This window comes from Hemibagrus wyckioides, linkage group LG11 (assembly GCF_019097595.1).
Source record: "Hemibagrus wyckioides isolate EC202008001 linkage group LG11, SWU_Hwy_1.0, whole genome shotgun sequence".
NCBI lineage: Eukaryota > Metazoa > Chordata > Actinopteri > Siluriformes > Bagridae > Hemibagrus > Hemibagrus wyckioides.
In genome coordinates, this window is record NC_080720.1 from 9,885,614 (window position 1) to 9,903,390 (window position 17,777).

The window sequence follows — 17,777 nt, forward strand, 5'->3', positions numbered from 1 at the left end:
GTTGGGATCAGAGCACAGGGTCAGCCATGATGATACATTCTCCCTGGATGAGAAAGAACTAATGGCTTTGCTCAAGGGCCCAACTGTGGCAGCTTGTCAGTACTGGGGCTTGAACCCCTGACTTTCTGTACAGTAACCAAAGCGCAAGATTGAAGTCCCTGTAAATGATTTTGCAGTACATTTCATAAATTCATGAAGTGCTTTTAGTGGAAGGAGCCAGAACGTTCAATCTGAACTGTTAAGATCACCATTTAGAACTCTTTATGAGAACTGAATGCTGAATTCAAGTCCTCTCTAACCAAGAGAACATTTAACAAAAACAGATTGGTATTATCTCAATGTATGAAACAGATGCACCTACCAGTTCTGCATTAAATTATCACGCACTTCAAGAACAACTGATCCAATGACTCTGTGAGATCCTCACCTCAGATCAGTGCCTCAGTTTCTGTACAGCTTGTGGAGACTCGGCAGATCATTCTTATTAAAGAAAACCAATATCACAAAGAGCTTATTTCTTAGGAGAAATTTCTCTGTTTTCTGAAAAGGTGGACCTTAAAGTAACAATAGTCATTTATCAACTCTATGAAGAAAATATCGTATGATATTGCAAGGCAAACCTTGTCATGTAAGAAAGTATAATTCTATTAAACTGTTTTTGTATTATTATTATTTTACAACAAAGCAACTCATGACTATACATATTGATTCCTGAACAATGAAATGTGATAAGATTTTGATATTATACTAATATCAGAGCTCCAAAGCACTGGTCAATACCTGATACCAATCCTGTAATAACATTGTAATAAGTATGACTATCTTAAAGCTTCTACTAAGTTATAAAAAAGCTTCACAGGTGTGATGAGAAATATTTCAGTGCTGAAAAGCAAGTGGCTTTGTTGCAGTGGAAAAGTGTGGAAAGGTGTCAGCTCTGGGAACAACACTGGATGACAAAGTGACAATTTTGTCTGCCAAAGAAATCCCAATAAATGAACCTACTAATCTATCTGTCAAAATGACCCTTGTGTCATGTTAGGGTCAAAACCTGACCTGTTTTAATTTTTCACTAAAAGTGCATCTGTAATAAGAGTATATCTGCTCGGAAAGTTATGGATCGTTTTCTCTATTGCACGTGGGAAAAGGACACATCTTTATCTGCTGTAAGGGTTAAACAACAGCTTTATGGCTGTTCTATTAACGGCACATGGCACTGACTGAGGTTTCTAGAATTAAACAGGGCGCAAGATGGCATACACTACACTGTTTTGATTCAGTTTCCTCTTAAAATGACTCAACAGCACAGGCGTTGCTTTACAGTTCCAGTTTTAATATTGACATTACATTGAATCACATTCATTTTATTGTACAAGCCTTTCTCTTCAAAGGTTTATACGGCTGAAAATAACATTCAATATGGGGCATGCCTGCTCTGCATTGTAAGGAGGAGGGAAAGGGTTAGGACTGCAACTACATCAGACTACTGAAGATCTCATCTCTCTTGACAGAGACGACAACGCATTGTCCATCTAACAAAATGAATTCCGGTGCACGGACGGTTCTTCCTACAGTTCAACGGCTGTGGCAAAAAAGTAGTGTGTTGTGTAAACAAACACAGGAGAAGCTGACTGCCACGGCATACCCATATATATGTTATGTACGCACACAGAAATACATACTTACAAGAAAATGTAAATACTGTATACAAAGAAACCAACTGGAAAAAATCGAATTTTTCAAGACAAAACAGTAACACTTTTTTTTTTCTCTTATCAGTGAGGATAGAAACATCAAGTGTAAATCGCCTGATCTGGGGCGTTTTACGAGTCCGTCTCTGTGTATTACATTCATACAGAGAGTAAGACTGTTCACAGAGCTTTGAGCCCAGCAAGCTCCACTAAAGGGTCCAATGCATGAGCCGCTCTCGATCGCTCTTACTCAGACACATTTGGCACTCGTTCACATTAATGCGCAGGACATCACAGTCAGTGAGCTCTGCCTAAGCCTTATTAAGACAAAATATGAAGCCAGACTGCCAGCAAGTCGTTCAGATTTCAGATAGGCTTCCTTCAAAATTACCTTCAGCTGAACATTTATCTCAGGCTTGGATGAAAATAGAATTATATGCAAATCCCATTCGTGACATTGTATTAACAGAGAGGTACATAGTTGTTTTGACAAAAACAAGTCAACAAGGAGAGTCGAAACAAAGATTGCAGTAAAGACACCTGGAAATGCTAAATGACCATTCAACCTTTCTTTGTAAAATCTGAAAACATTTCTTTTTTTCTTTTTTTTTCTTTTTTTTTATTTTACAGTGGGATTCAATATTCAATAATTCAGGATTATTGTCGTCCTATTTCTATTTTCAGTGCAACTAGCCTGGGTCTAACGTGTAACCCATAATATATGAAATTCACAGCGAAGAGCTACTTCATTGACCCTGATGGAATAAAAAAATGATGTTAAAAATGGAAAATCCTGAAAATAAAAACATTCACGATCCAAAGAGGTCTCACACAACCAACATAAAGACAAGAGCCTAAGGTTTCCTAGTGCACCTTCATTTTCCCCACGATTTCATGACGCTTTTTTTCTTTTTTAGAACACAATTACTTTATCTATGATCTCACATATGTCACATTTAATACAAATACAATCCCCTTTTCCCCACAATGCCTGGATTAAGCCCAACAGCACATGAGTATCAAGGCCTGAGAGAGACAGCAAAGCCAGTGCTGATTAAGACCTCTTTGAAAGGTGATGAAATCTCTTCGTACCACACACACACACACATACACACATCATCGTCGTCATCAGCATCAGCATCATCATTTTTCACACAACTTAGACAAACACTGATATGACCCCAGTAGCTGTTATTGCAAAATGTTTTTTTTCACACAACAATACCAAAAATATAGATGTTAAAACTAGATTGACTCTCTTAAAAGTGTTCAAAAGTGTCCAAATAGTTTATCATCGCATTCTTAGAGTACATTACAAACACTGCAATGTACCTGTGTGAGTGTATATATTACATGTTGATTTTGTTTGGCTTGACCCCACTAACAGCCATACTGGAGTGAAATGCAAGGCTCTGTGAAGAACGGTCGCTTCGAATAACTAAAGCTGTGGGAATGTTTGTTTCTGAACAAATGAGATCTGAATTAAAATACTTTTATTACAAGTATTGGAAATACTTTGACTATTGACTATTTCCTCACACTGGTCCGGGAAAAAATTTGGTTGCAAAGAATTTGGTAAGGAAGCTCCATGTGGCTTTGCTCTCAGTTCAGCATGGCTGCCAGTTCCAGTGTGAAGCGTTGGCTGAGTCTACATCCCCACCCAGCTAAACAAAAAGAAGCTCTATTACTGTTTCCACCTATTTTCCAAAGTTTCACATACTTAGCACGTTCATAGCTGAGGGGTAAGTGTAGTTTTGGGCTCTGTCTGTAATCATAGCTTTTAAAATAGGATGAATACAGGTTATGGTTCAGTTGTATGAAGTACAGAACACTTCCTGTCTAAGTTTTGAAGTTGATAATAATGTAGAACCGGATTTTCTCTAATCACAGTTAGAGAAAATGCTTGGAACAAAAGGAAATTTTGTAAAACAGGTGGAAAGACTTGATCAGGAAGTAAAGACCAATGACTTGAAGAAAACAAGCAAATATTTTATGGCCCTTTCCGCCCGCAAAACAGATTAACCCTAAAATCCGAATCTTGATTGAAAAACGTTTTTTTAATACTATTGGATCAGTCTTTCTTTAACTACCTAGAACACATTCCTAACAAAATTCTTTGTAATCCTTGTATGTATATGAACATCTGGTAATTGCAGAATTTAAGCCATCATTCATATTAGTCTTTTTCACAGTATATAACTGCAAGGCAACATGTACACGTAGGCTACCTGTTACTTTAGGTGGAACAGACAAACATGAACCCTGCCTGGAATTCTGCTACTAACAACAAAACATCCAGATTCAATAAAATCCATATGCAGTAAAAACTGAAGAAAAAAAAAATATCCTGACTCGGCATGTACAAATGGGAGGCGATGTCTACATCGTCGACATTTTAGCCCTGGATAGCTTATGATCTTTGTGTAGTGAGTACAGCTGTGTTTTATTTCCAGCTGCTGTTGATAGTTAGCCCTCAAACTCCATATACACCATTGGCACGTGATTCAGTATTATATTCATCTGTTTGGCACAAACATGTCACTAAAATAGACTAAATCCGCACGGAACTGTTAGAAAAGACAACGGAACAATGACATGACGTAACAAAGCTGGATTCTATCGTCTTCCTCATCGCCTATAGAAGACAATTAATCTCACTGACATATATGTTATCTACTCTTATTTATAAGAGTCAAATAACAAAATCAAACAAATCCATAGATGCATAAATATGCATAATAAAATTAAATAAATTAATATAAATAAGGTTTGCCTAATCAAGGCTCATGGAATGACTTTTTTTTTTTATTATAAAAAAATAATGAAAGTCCTTCCTTCTGCATATGCATGGCTATGATGCTTTGCACAGTTTTTCCAAAACATAGATTTACATAAATACAGACTCTTGGATTTGCACTTCATTAACACTTCGCAGATAAGTGATTACTTTGGGGTGGTGGGAACAGCAGTCAGACTGTAATCTCTTAGACTCAAATGTCTTTTACTCTTTCCTAATCACTTAAAAAAAAAACTTTCTAAACCATATTTAATGAGAAATGAACTGAATGTTTATTTAAAATAAAACAGCTACAATGTGGAAACCTTTTATGCTCTAGGATGTAACATACTATAAAAGTTAATGATAGACCCGGAGTAAAAACCGCTGTGAATTAACAAGCTTTCAAACCTATAGTACTCTGTTTTACGTACGCTGAAAACACAGCTGTTTACAGAGCAGCTTCCGATCTCATCTGGAATGCGATTTTTTCCTTTTAGATCATTTTAAACACCTTTTCTTATAAACCTGTGAAGGTATAACTGTGAGGCTCAGTTTAGAAGGAGGGGCTCGATTACAATTTGGTGGTCACTGGGCACCAAAAGTTATGGACCACCTTTAAAAATTGCATGAATTTCTATCACACAGCTGGTATATTCAGTTTTGCCTTATTGTATCCACAAGAAATAGCTGGCATAAGTGCAAATGTGTTAAAAATAGGAGTGTGAGGATGGAAACTCCAACTAAATGGTGAGAGGACAGTAACACCACAGAGCTCCTTTTGTTTTTAGTCTTACCCATAACATTTTTTTTTCTCCTCACTCTTTAACACTCATTTTGTCTCACAGAGGCAGGTCGGTGCTGTTGTGGCGGGTCTTTCGGGATGTGCCATCATCACGAGGCAGGGCTTTCTGCAGGTTGGACATGGCTGCAGTTTTCTGCAGGTCGATCACAGCATAACACTCACCACGGCGGGATGGAGGCATGACCGGGGCAGCAGCCATGCCGCGCTTCATTGGAGGCGGTCTCTGTGGCACTTGAGCTCCGCCCCCTCCGTGTCCCGGGCAACTCGAGGCTCCAGCCTCCAAGTCCACCTGGATGTAGTTGAGCTGGCGCGAGGGTGGTGGGGGCAGGTGGCGGCCATGCTGCTCGCAGGCTGCACTGCCAACTGTGCCACGCCCCGCCCGATGCCGGCGGAAATCAAAACTGAAAACTCGGCCACCCCTCTCAGAGGGCTGAGGATGAGGAGGGCACGCATGATGCAGATGAGTGGGAGGCTGGATCTGCCGGGAAAAAAAGAAATGGTTAAACCCATTCAGAAAAGTGTGCGTGTGCGTGTGTGTCTGTTTATCCATACTTATCATAAGTAATATAAAAATGCAAAGTTGCCTTTGCCTCAATTTCAGAAACATAACTTTTAACAATCCTAATTCTAAAAATAAAAGTAAAACATAGATAATGTTCAGGTCAGTTGGATGTGAGAAATGTTTTCAGGAAGATTCCCAAAAAAGGAATTTTGTGTGTCTGTTTCCACAGGAGTGTACAGGATGAAAAGGGGTTTCAAAATATGAGAAGAAATTAAAAAATGTATTACATTTAAATACACTCAGATTTTTTCTTTACCCTGATTTTTCAAGTATTTTGCACATTTGGTAAGTTTTGATATTATTTTTTCTAATTATATTAATATCATTGTATTGTAATATTCCAAAAATAAATATGTGAAAATATTAATTACATCCTTTAAAATGAACACCTTTGAATAAAAAAAAAACACTTCCTGTCTTTGATGCATGTTGTTTATATTGTAATAAGTGCAGTGGAGATGATACATGTTGACTACTTTAAAATAAATACTACGTTATTGTAATATTGTTAGTGATTGCTGGTAAATATGGAATTTCTCCTGGATTTTGTTGGATTTTAGAAGCCAGAAATTGTTTGACGGGCTTCCCTACAGTCTGAAACAAATCAGCGTCTAATGGTAAATCTCATAGCCTGTCTACTTCTCACCAAAATGTTTTGTTCTGTATCCAGTATAACACCTTGCCTTTGGATCAGTCTGTAAAGATGGTGAGTCTGGCACTGTGTTTTCTTTCTCTCTGACATCTGCTGGAGTATTAGAAATAAACCATATCTTCCATAAAGCAAAGCGTTGCTGATCTTTACAGCAAAGTTCCTGGGAGATCTTTGAAGTAAATGACCCAGCAACTGGCTAAAGACCCACCTCTTCTGGGAACACTTAACTAACCCCTGCACAAAAATACTATAATCTGCACTTACACCTCTACTCTGTGAACCTTTTCTCCTCTAGTACTCAGTTACAAAATTTGAATGGAAGCGTTAATTGTTTTGTCTTCTGCTTGACACATCGCTTTGCTTGTATTTCCTCATTTTCAAATCCCTTTGGAATAAATCGTCTGCTAAGTGAATCAGTGAAATTGTTCTAACATTGCGTGAACGAAATTCGGACTAGATGTTGCAAGTCCATTGTTAGCGCTTTCCCACCTGTTCGGTGTTGACGTAGTTCTGCAGAGCATCGCGATGAATCCCACCACTGCTACCACTTTCCTGATGATATCCATTCGGGGTTCCTGGCCCCTCTGAGTACTCATACTCATCAAAGTCCTCCTCCTCTTCTTCCTCATACTCATCATCTTCCTCATCTTCGTCCTGCTCCTCTTCCTCATCCCGCTGAAGAGCACGGTACTCCCACACTGGTGGCAGTGATGGAAGGTTCTCGTAGTTGAGCAGAGCAGAGCGTCGGTGGCCCCCACTGTAGCCCTGCGGAGGCAATGAGGAGGCATGTGTGTGTGAGAGTGGCAGGGAGTGCGGGTGTGTATGTGGGTGTGTTTCTCCAGCTGTGCTGCTGCTGCTGCTTGAGCCCACAGACTGCGACTGGGAGGCACTGCTGGGGCTCAGCCTCTGCCTGCGTGGCCCTCGAAGACCATTAATGTTCTCATATGTTAGCTGGCTTCCTGGGCATGGCTCCATGCTGGAATGTCGGTGCAGATGATGATGGTAATGGTGGTAGGAGTGCGTGTTGCATATGTGAAGGGGTGGAGCCTCCTCTCCCTCGGTTTCGGAGCTGCCATCGGGTGCTCGGAGTGGGTGAGAGGAGTGCCGGTCTCGGTCGCGCTCCATCATGTGGCGTTGTGCCGGCGTCGGCCCCAGCATGAACTTCACCTCCTGAGCTCCTGGCTGGAGGAAGAGCTGAGGGTCCTTGTGGGAGTCGTCCATGCCGCAGCAGTGCATGCTGGGTTGGCTTGGTTTGGTGGACGCCTCGCTGAAGGCAGGGGGCCGAACCTCGGGCAGGGATCGGACACAGTGGCGGCTCGAAAGCTCACTCTCCATACTAACTGTGTTCACATATGTATGTGTCTGTAAAGAGAAAAAGTAATATAAACGTGTGTATGTTTAACATAAATATCAGTATTAATGACATGACTGTGTGTTATGCAAAATATCACTTTACATCAGTGTCTTTGAAATTCAGCTAGAATGAAACTATTTTCCATTAATTCTAAGCTTGCATAAGAAACAGTTTACTGAGTGAACGCTGACAAATATGGTCCACCCACGCCATCTTTAAGGAAGTTCTGCATATGTCGCACCGCCTCACTTCTCTTATCCCATAACCGAGGGTATCTATCCTGCTTCTACAAGTTTCTGCTCCTGCCATGCTCCTGCTCCTACTACACCAAACCTCTCCATCAATTGTAGGACGTCTGTGTCACAATGTGGTACATTTGCTTCATTTATCAAACAGGACAGACACACCCTAATGCTTTGCTCGAATGAAGCCAAGGGAAAACCAAAAATTTTAAAAGGTGATTATAGATTATGATCCTGTTTCGAAATAATTAAGAGGTATTCATTCTGCTTATAACAGAAAGGGTTCGTATGTACTGCATGTGTGTCTACATTGTATAGAGTGTGTGTTGGCCTCACCTGGTCGTCTATCCCCATGAGGCTGTGTCTGTGGTCATCAGAAAGGGAGGGCTGTGATGAGTCTGCACTTATAGGGTACCCCGGGTATCCATTAGGAAACGTCTGAACTGGAAACCCGGGAGCTACACAATGAGGTGTATGTTTAGCGAGGTTATAAAGACCTGTACAGTGGTATTGCCATGGAACACATAAACATTAGCTAAAGATTTGCAGTCAATCGAACATGTCAACAAGCAACAAACAAATTGAAGCGCGACTATTAGATTTCACAAGCCTTAAAATGTTAGTGGTCATGCAAATCTAGATCTAAATATTTAATGACCTTATTCTGCCATCATATGTGTATGTAAATCTAATGCTGATTGCGGTCTCACTGTTAGGTGTTTGAGGAGTTCGAGGCATCTCCATCTCCGGTGTGTGGCCAGGACGGGTCATGAGCATGGGCTCCTCCACCACGTTAATGCTGTTGCACTGCATCAGCTCCTGCAGAAGGTTAAAGATCTCTTCTGCCCGAGAGCACTTAAATGCAAAGATCCCTGCAGGAGAACAGAGAGACGAATGAGTAAAGAATGCTGAGAAGGAATAAACAGATGCAGGTTTGTATGTTTTAACCAAACTTCTACAAGAGAATTAACATGATATCATGGTACTATGAAAGGAGTTATTAGACTTCTACACCTGTTCATCACTCATCACGTCACTAGGTGGCAGTAAAGCAGCAAAAGCTACTGTACTGTATCCTAGTGTACATAGCACTGTAGTTATAAGAAACTGCATCTACTCTAAAGAGTGCTGGAGAACAAAACCAAATTCATTACAGTAAAATTGCAATCAATTCATTTCAACCAAATTAAACTGATCTAAATATACTCTGCTTTAGGAAATGTAGAAAAGATCCCACAAATTGATCAGCTCAAAAAACAGAAGAAAATAGTATTGTAATTGAGGTTTATTAACATTTAACTGATCAGTCATGCAACAAAGTCATACACAAAGCTGATTCTCTGGTCGTTGTGTGATTCTTATGTGTTGCTCAGTTTAATTACCCATCAGCTCAGTGATGGAGAGACAAGCCTCAGTCCTCTGTGGAATAGTGAACTCACCCTGTCCTGTCTGACAACGCCTCCCGCTCTCGAAGGAGAACAGGTTGGAATCGTAGCCGTAACGACGCAGGCAGAGGTACGGCCACCGGATGGCGTCACGCTTTCGTGTGTGCAAAATGAGCTCGGTTTGGGTGAGCTCCATAGTCCCAGATCCCAGCTCGTTCCCTTCATCATCCACATTTGTCACCTGATAAAAAGATGAAAAATTGCAGTCACTGTACTGTCCAGCAATGTAGAGCTTGATTTTTCTTTTTTCTTCTTTTTTGAGGACAATAAACTAAAGCTTAATGCTGTCTTTCGTGTAATAAGTGCATCTGTTCTGCAGAATAATATAATGGATGTTAACATGAATGATCTTAAAATCTCAGGCATCTTGATGAAGAAGAAAAGTTAGCAGATTTATAAAAGATAACATTTCCAGATATTAAAAATAAGCAACAAGGTCTATATCTTGCATCAGAAAAGTTTGTTTCTTCAGAATACTTGCATCTTTACTTACAGTTGTGGAACATCCTGCTTTGTGCGAAGGCCACGATTGAATTCTTTAACTTTAAGCCGTTTCTGCTTGTTAGTGTGGGTAATGTATGGGTGATGTAAACGTGTATTCCGCCTTAACACCGCTTTTACAGCTTCTTTATCATAGCAGAGGAGAATTCACAGCAGCGTAAATAAACCCAGATGGCCAACAAACATGTCCCACCTCTCTTCAACCTGCCCTCGCTGTCTATTAACTCAAAATATTTTGTAGAAGTAGCAGTGCTGGCTTAGGATAACTGATAGAGCTGGTGAAGAATTTCAGGATTTGGAGTCAGATTTTTATATTACACAAATTCTGCTCTACTATGGAAATACTGACAAGGAGCATATGATGGGTGGGCTATGGTACATGCCATAGTATGCCACCTGTGGGCCTGGACACTTATGACATCTGTGTTATGGTTAAAGCCTAAGCTTTTAATTAATAGAATTTGACAATGGTAGTGTTAGAAAAAAGGCCATGTCTGTCATCAACCTAAAAAACACAGCTTTACCAAATTTCAGATTTGCATTTCATTCACTGTTATACAAACCACTTAAAACTGAGATAGGATAAAGCCGAACAGCTTAGTTAAAAGATTGGATATTATTTTAACCCTCTTCCTTCTGATCAGTGTCCTTCGCCACTGAACCAACCCTTCCCCAATAAGATGAGAAACTGAAAACCGACGAAAGGGAACACGAGAGAATTGTCTGCTCTGACTAATAAAAGGCCAAGACTCCACACTGAAAGATCTCTCCAGGGCCTTTTGACACTAATCTTTTTATTTGGACGTGTAATGAAACAGTGTGTGCTAGTAAGTACTGTATGTACCTTGAATTTGGTGGGGTGGTTGTCTTGAATGGCGTCTCTGTATAGACAGCTCCAACAGCTCCCCATAGCTTCAGCAGGTTAGCTGAAACCTTTTAGAGTTAAATACTCATCAGTTTTCAGTGTTAAAGCCACTCAATACATTTTATTTTGTCCCACTTTAGTTTGAACAGCTGAGAGAAAAAGAAACTGTACCTGGTGCAGGCCATCAGTGGGAGTGATGCTAACGTCAATCCCAGAATTCTCTGCTGGGGGTCATGGTGGAACAGGGGTGTGCTGGTACGAGCAGCAGGTCCCAGTGTGCAAACTCTTCATATCTCCTGACAAACCGAGAAAAGAGATTCCTCTGAGAATTTTGTCCCTTTTTTTCCAGAAAGTGTGCTGTGATTAAGATACAAAAATGGAAGTCAATCTGTGCTGCATTCCCAGGCTCCCAGGGGATGTGAGGTATAATTACTTTACATGACATTTCTGTCTCGCAAATGTGTGCAGGCTCTGCCGCTTGATAGTAGAGAATAAATATATTCTATTGCTTAACACAATTCAAACATCACCTGTCGGGACCTCTAGGCCATCATCTACTGGGAGCCTGGTCCTGCTAGTTCCTTAATGGTTCTGTACCTGACCCTGTTAAACTGAGTGTGTTTAAAACATACTTACTGTATTTCTTACTTTATGTCATTCAATAAAAAGTGAATTAATACATGTTACAGTCGAGATCATTATATTTGAATCATTTTGCACTGAGTATAATTAGAGGCCTTTATACAGGGAGTTGGATTTATAACTGCACATATACATATCGGTCAGTTCTGCAGAAAGATGTTTGGATCTCAGAATAGCTCCGAAACATACGTAAATGCCGCTTTAAACACACATCAGGTACCCTCTCTAATGCAGTATAAATAGGAAATGACATCAAAACGTGCCTCTGTTGTCCTAAAAAAAAAAACCCACACACATTTAAGGTCCATTTTTGGTTTCTATTTCCAGTCACCAAAATATCTGAATGAAACTGGGCACTGAAGTCTAGCTGCAAGCCAAAATGATTTTTATAATTCAGGTCAAGGTTTTCAAACACTAACAATGCAAATAATAATAATAATGATAATAATAATAATAATAATAATAATAATAATAATAATAATAATAATCAGAAGAAAAAGAAGAAGGAATTATATGGTTTCATTCCACAATTTTGTAATTTAAAGATATTAAGCCATAAAATGATGAGGTTTTGGTTTGATGCATTTGATATGTCATTAATGATATTTAAAACAGATGAAAAAAAAAACACGATTTTCAGCTAACTTAACAAGAACAAAAAGACAAATGACAAACATATGGACAAGTTCTAAGGCCACAATCTGGAATCATATTAAAAAATGAGTAATGCAAATCAGCCTGACAAATGAGTCTGAAAGGTGTTAAAATTGGTATAATAAGAAAAATGAACATATGGAGAGTGAAGCTTTAATATCTCCAGTTTTTAAGCCGTGAGATAGGATTTCATTTAGAAATGACAGTGGTTTCCTTGTTGTAGAGGTGGTATTCTCAAGGGTACTTCTTTTGTAAGTTTAATATGTATCTTTCAGCTGGAAATGTGAATAAACCTTTAAAATGATTTTAGGTACACAAATGGACTGTAATTTAGAGTAAAAGACACACACTAACGGTGTGCCCTTCATGATACCACTCAACTGACAAGGAAAGGTGCAGTTTTGCTCCTTTATTTTGTGAAATTGTATAGTTAATTAATGGAGGTATAACAACAGATGAGCAAAAAGTGATAGTATGCCAGGATGACTTTTGAAGTGCCAGGATTAGGACTTAATGTTAACACGGAATCAAGGAGCGGATTAAACTAATCACGAGATAAATAAAAAAAGCCAACTCTTTCACAATATTATTGTAGTATAGAATAGTAAAGACACAAGTTCTGAGGGCAGTCTGGTCTAACTTTCCTGGTCTCAGTAGCCTCTGACCCTATGTCTCTAAACCTGAAGCCCAGTGATAAAGTAAAAGGCCTAATACCACTACAGACAGTGTCTGTGCAAACATGTATGATCATGCAAACAAAACGGTTTGTAGTAGCAGGTGTCCGTTTCTTTACATGTGCACCAGATCACGCCTTCCACTTTCATTCATGTGGCATTGAGTCACGGTCCATAGTTGTTTGGGATGAAACTGCATCCCAATGCATTCTTGATTAAATAGTCCATTCCGGTTGGACTGGCAGAGGATCTCGTGGTAGTGCATGCAATTTCTAAATATTAATATGAAAAAAAAAAAAAAAAAAACATGGGCTGAAATATTCATTTTTATCTTTCGATATCGTTGAGAAGCTATACCGTTTGCATGCTACATGCATGCTGCTCCTGCTCCCGTGTAGATGTGGAGTCTCTGACTGACACCTGCAGCAGGTTCATCCCGCGGTTCAAATAAGAGCAAACGAAAGGAAAATCAGAGCTCAAGGTTATACGCGCTAAACGAGCGATTAATGAACGCTGTGACGCGGCTGCCGTGGCCGGAGAAAGGCTAGATGAGAAAAGCCAAACATGCACCATCAGGAGGAATCCGAAGAGCAAAAATAATGCAGAACAAATCCGTCTTCAAAATGGCATTCTATTGTTTCCACACACAAAAAAACCCCGACGCAAACGTCAATAATGTAGGAGATAAAGACAGAAATACGATTTAAGCAGCAGCCATGTATGAACTCGAGTAAGTCCACAGAGAAACGTGTATAGCGAGGCTGGAAAACGCTGTATAGTAACACAGTCCTACCGTGAGCCTACTACAGCTGGATGCTAGTGACAGCCGCGGCGGAAATACTGCGGGCTACAAACACACACACACACATACGCACACACACACACACACGCTATGATAAACAGAGTCGCGCGAGCCTCAGCATCAGCATCAGCCTCAGCCTCAGCATCAGCATCAGTCCGCGCTGAACGTGGACGCTGCTGCGGAAACGGTGGAGCTGCTGCGCTCAGGCGCTACTCACATGTTTGGCAGCGAGATCAGAGCGCGAGACGAGAGCGATGGAGCTGCGGTGCGGAGTCCGTGGTGCTGCACACAGGAGGCGGGCTGCTGCTTGTCCCTTTGCTTCCGTCACTTACAAAAATGCTTTCAGTGAGCTTTTGTTTTTTTGGACCAAAAAACAAAAAAAAAAAAAAAAAAATGGGTTGATATAAAATTAGAAAGGCAGTTGTTTTTCCCCCTCAACGCCCCCTTGCTGCGGCACGGGCCTCTCTTTGACATTTGCCGAGCGCCGGGGTGAGAGTTCAGCCAGCCAACGAGGGCTGATGGAGCGGCAAGAAGGTAGAGACGCTGGAGGACCAGCTGAGGCGGAGCGCGCGCTCACCGGCACATGATGACGCGCTGCCAACACCGCGCGCCGTCCGCGATGCCACCTATACAGCTCCACCACTATAAACACACTCAAAACACATCACACTTTTCCCCACGCTGCAAGGCTGGCAAAAATTGTTTTTTTTAACGCAGAATTGTCAAATGTTTTATTTCTTTTTCAAATATATATATATATATATATATATATATATATATATATATATATATATATATATATATATATATATATATAAAGGTGTAACTGGACAAAGGTAGTTTACACACAAACGCTAGCTAGAATACAGAGCATCCATTTAGTAGCACTTTTAGCTATTCATTCACATTCAACGGCTGTTTCTAAGAAGAGGAAAACATCTCTTAAGTGCTTTATCAGTTATTGTGGCCTATACACACTGTATTTCTCATTGTTTTCCTGTCTGCTACATAGCAGTGCTGACTATCACTGCTCAAATTACAAAAAAAACTAAGCAGATGAGAATTGGTTAGATAAAACTCTGCAGAACAGTATCAGAATCAGACTGAAACCCCAAAAGGTGTTTATTCAGGCTAGGAAACATTGATAATACACCGATGAGCCATAACATTATGACCTAATACTGTGTTGGTCCCCCTTTTGCTGCCAAAACAGCCCTGACCCGTCGAGGCATGGACTCCACTAGATCCCTGAAGGTGTGCTTTTGTATCTGGTACAGCAGCAGATCCTTTAAGTCCTGTAAGTTGCGAGGTGGGGCCTCCTTGGATCGAACTTGTTTGTCCAGCACATCCCACATATGCTGGATTGGATTGAGATCTGGGGAATTTGGAGGGCAAGTCAACACTTCAAACTCGTTGTTGTGCTCATCAAACCATTGCTGAATTATTTTTACTTTGTGGCATGGTGCATTATCCTGCTGAAAGAGGCCACAGCCGTCAGGGAATACCATTTTCCATTAAATACATCTATGCTTTTGTGGACCAGTAAAAACACACACATGAAGATGCTCCTACCAGCAGGTGTACAACAAGATCTGTATGCGTGTACATAAGACAGAGGTAATGTAATATTGTGAATGAGTTCTCCTATTTGTTTGATTTTTCTAAAAAGCATATGGTGCCGTTTAATATTTCACCACATTTTGCAATATTTTATATTCCCCAGTCAAAATTACCTGAACATGTGTATTATAGGTTATATTTGATGGGGCAATAGCAGTTCAAATTTCATGAGGAAAATAAATAAATAAATAAATAAATAAATAAATAAATAAATAAATAAAATCTTTTAGCATGGTTAACAATTTTGACCTGGACAGAAAACAATGGTTAATGTTGTGATTCTGGCAAACCAGCATTCTCTCCCTACTACCTCTGTATCTTTCTAACACATATTCATTTACTGCTGTTTCCGTTATTATTTCATCCAGTCCTTTGGTTGTGTAACATAGGAACAGGATATGTAGTAATTCCTACCACATTAAGAGGAAATCTATCTAGTTTAGACAATGATGGAATATCACACACTGATCAGAGGCCTACAATTTCAAGATATCCTTCCAGAATGCATTTACAGCAGGGTATTCTTAAAGTACAAGGGCACTGGTGGCTCACTGGTAGTTTTCTCACCTACCATGCCCATGCCCTACAGTGCCCAAATGCCAGCCACTGGATGCGGTGCCGGTCCCAAGCCTGGATAAAATGGGAGGGTTTCGTCTGGCGTAAAACCTGTGCCAAGTTGTGCAGACCAGTTGGTCCACTGTGGCGACCCTTCAAACACGTAGGTAGCAGCTGAAAGATCATCAACAACAACATTCTTAAAGTACATGGAATAATGTAACCTTTTTTTAAAAAAAATTCGTGCTCCAATAGCATAGCTCTAAAACTATACAGAGTGTAATTAGCAGCATAATTAGTCTGGTCTCTCCCTCTTGCAATCCCAGGGAGTTTTTCTTCACCTCTGGTTTGCTCATTAGGGATCTAAATCTGTAATTCTGTAAAACTGCTTTGTTACAAAGTCCACTTAAGCTCTGTATGATATCTGGATTATGTACTTTGATTACCAGGATAAGTTGCTTGCAATCAATTTGAAAATGCGCATGATAAGAAAATATGCACAATAACTTATTTCATTACGTTTAGGTGACTATAGTTTTATGCCATTGAGCAATAGTACAATTTACTGACTGTGTAATTAAGACATCATAACCATCACTATGGCTGAGAACATTAGGGTGGCTTTTTTTTCTTTTCAGACAGAACATTATATTGTCTAGCAAAAAAAAAAATAGTTTCAACGTGCACAAAAAAAGCAATTTTAAAATGAAAATATTAAAGAGAGACAACAAGTGCATAATGAATCACAATGTCACAGTATCTTTGCTTTAAGTACTTTACATCTTGCACTTTTATTAATTTAACTGGAATTTAAAGGAACCATTGAGTGGCAGCTCAGTGGTTAAGATGTTGGCCTACTGATTGGAAGGTTGTGAGTTTAAGTCCCAGGACCGCCAAGCTGCTACTGCTGGGCCCCTGAGCAAAGCCCTAAACCTGCAACTGCTCAGTTGTGTAAATGAGATAAATGTAAGTTGCTCTGGATAAGGCTGTCATTTTCTCTTCTATTTGCCATTTTCTATTCTGTTCAAAAGAAATCTTAGAAAAAATAATGTATACTTTTTGGGATGTTACTGTATGGGAAATCATATATGCAATATGCAGGTAACCTTGATGCAAATTTAAGAAAATCAACAGTTAGTATCACTGGCTATAATGTGTAGAAGAGGTAGATCCTGGATAGTGCTACATAGAGAGTATCATAAATGCCCAAAGGCAGTGACAAACTATGTATGTATCTGTGGTTATGTGTTCATACAAACCAAAACAGCTAAGCACCAGACCTGCTAAAACACCCAACCCAGCCACTCCTCAACAACCACAAATAATGTGCCAAAAAAGGTAAAGGTGCCTCCTGGCCCAGTTCTTTTTGTCCTAATGTAGCTCCCAGCACACCGAGCAATTACAAGCACAATACAGCAGATTCAGGTGCGTTGGGAGATGAAAGACCAAAAATGTGGGCCTTAAGCATTTATTAGGAAACACTGTCCTTTAAGCAACAAAAAGTAGGCCTGTGTAGTTGTCTGGCTGTGAATCTGCCTTACTTATCCTAGTGAAAAAACATCAGCTCTCATACAAAAAGTTGCTCTTCTTGTTTTTGCAGCCTTTCTGTTCATTCTGACCTACAGATATAATCTCATCAGTGCTAAAAAAGGTGTTTAACTGTTTTATAAGTTACAGAAATGACTCAGATAATTGAGCCCCATGATTTAATATCCTCTTTCAATTACATGTGGCTAGAAATGTACATCTTTCTACACCTTTTGTTCTGTGTCTTTTTGTCACAGAAATTCTAAAGAAAGTCAAATGAAACGATTACAGTACAGTTTATAAACATGTAATTGCAGAAATATGTTTTATTGTTCTGATATCACCATTGTTATGGTCTGATATCACCAATGTTATAGTCTGATATTACCATTGTTATAGTCTGATATTACCAT

General features: G+C 39.7%; 1 protein-coding gene across 3 annotated transcripts; it reads right to left on the reverse strand.

The window, feature by feature from the left end:
- Nucleotides 1–1,325: 1,325 nt before the first annotated feature.
- frs3 (fibroblast growth factor receptor substrate 3) lies at nt 1,326–14,160 on the reverse strand. Of its 3 annotated transcripts, none has more exons than XM_058402176.1 (8): nt 13,880–14,160; nt 11,062–11,186; nt 10,870–10,958; nt 9,519–9,705; nt 8,790–8,951; nt 8,416–8,537; nt 6,973–7,845; nt 1,326–5,747 (listed from the first exon to the last, which is right to left on the reverse strand). In XM_058402176.1, the coding sequence occupies exons 3-8, from the start codon at nt 10,933–10,935 to the stop codon at nt 5,307–5,309; spliced, it is 1,851 nt and encodes a 616-aa protein (XP_058258159.1). In that variant the 5' UTR covers nt 10,936–10,958; nt 11,062–11,186; nt 13,880–14,160; the 3' UTR covers nt 1,326–5,306. The 3 variants fall into 3 exon arrangements, with proteins under 3 accessions (XP_058258159.1, XP_058258160.1, XP_058258161.1); XM_058402177.1 differs by having other exon boundaries at nt 11,062–11,247; XM_058402178.1 differs by lacking the exon at nt 13,880–14,160 and having other exon boundaries at nt 11,062–12,037.
- Nucleotides 14,161–17,777: the final 3,617 nt, after the last annotated feature.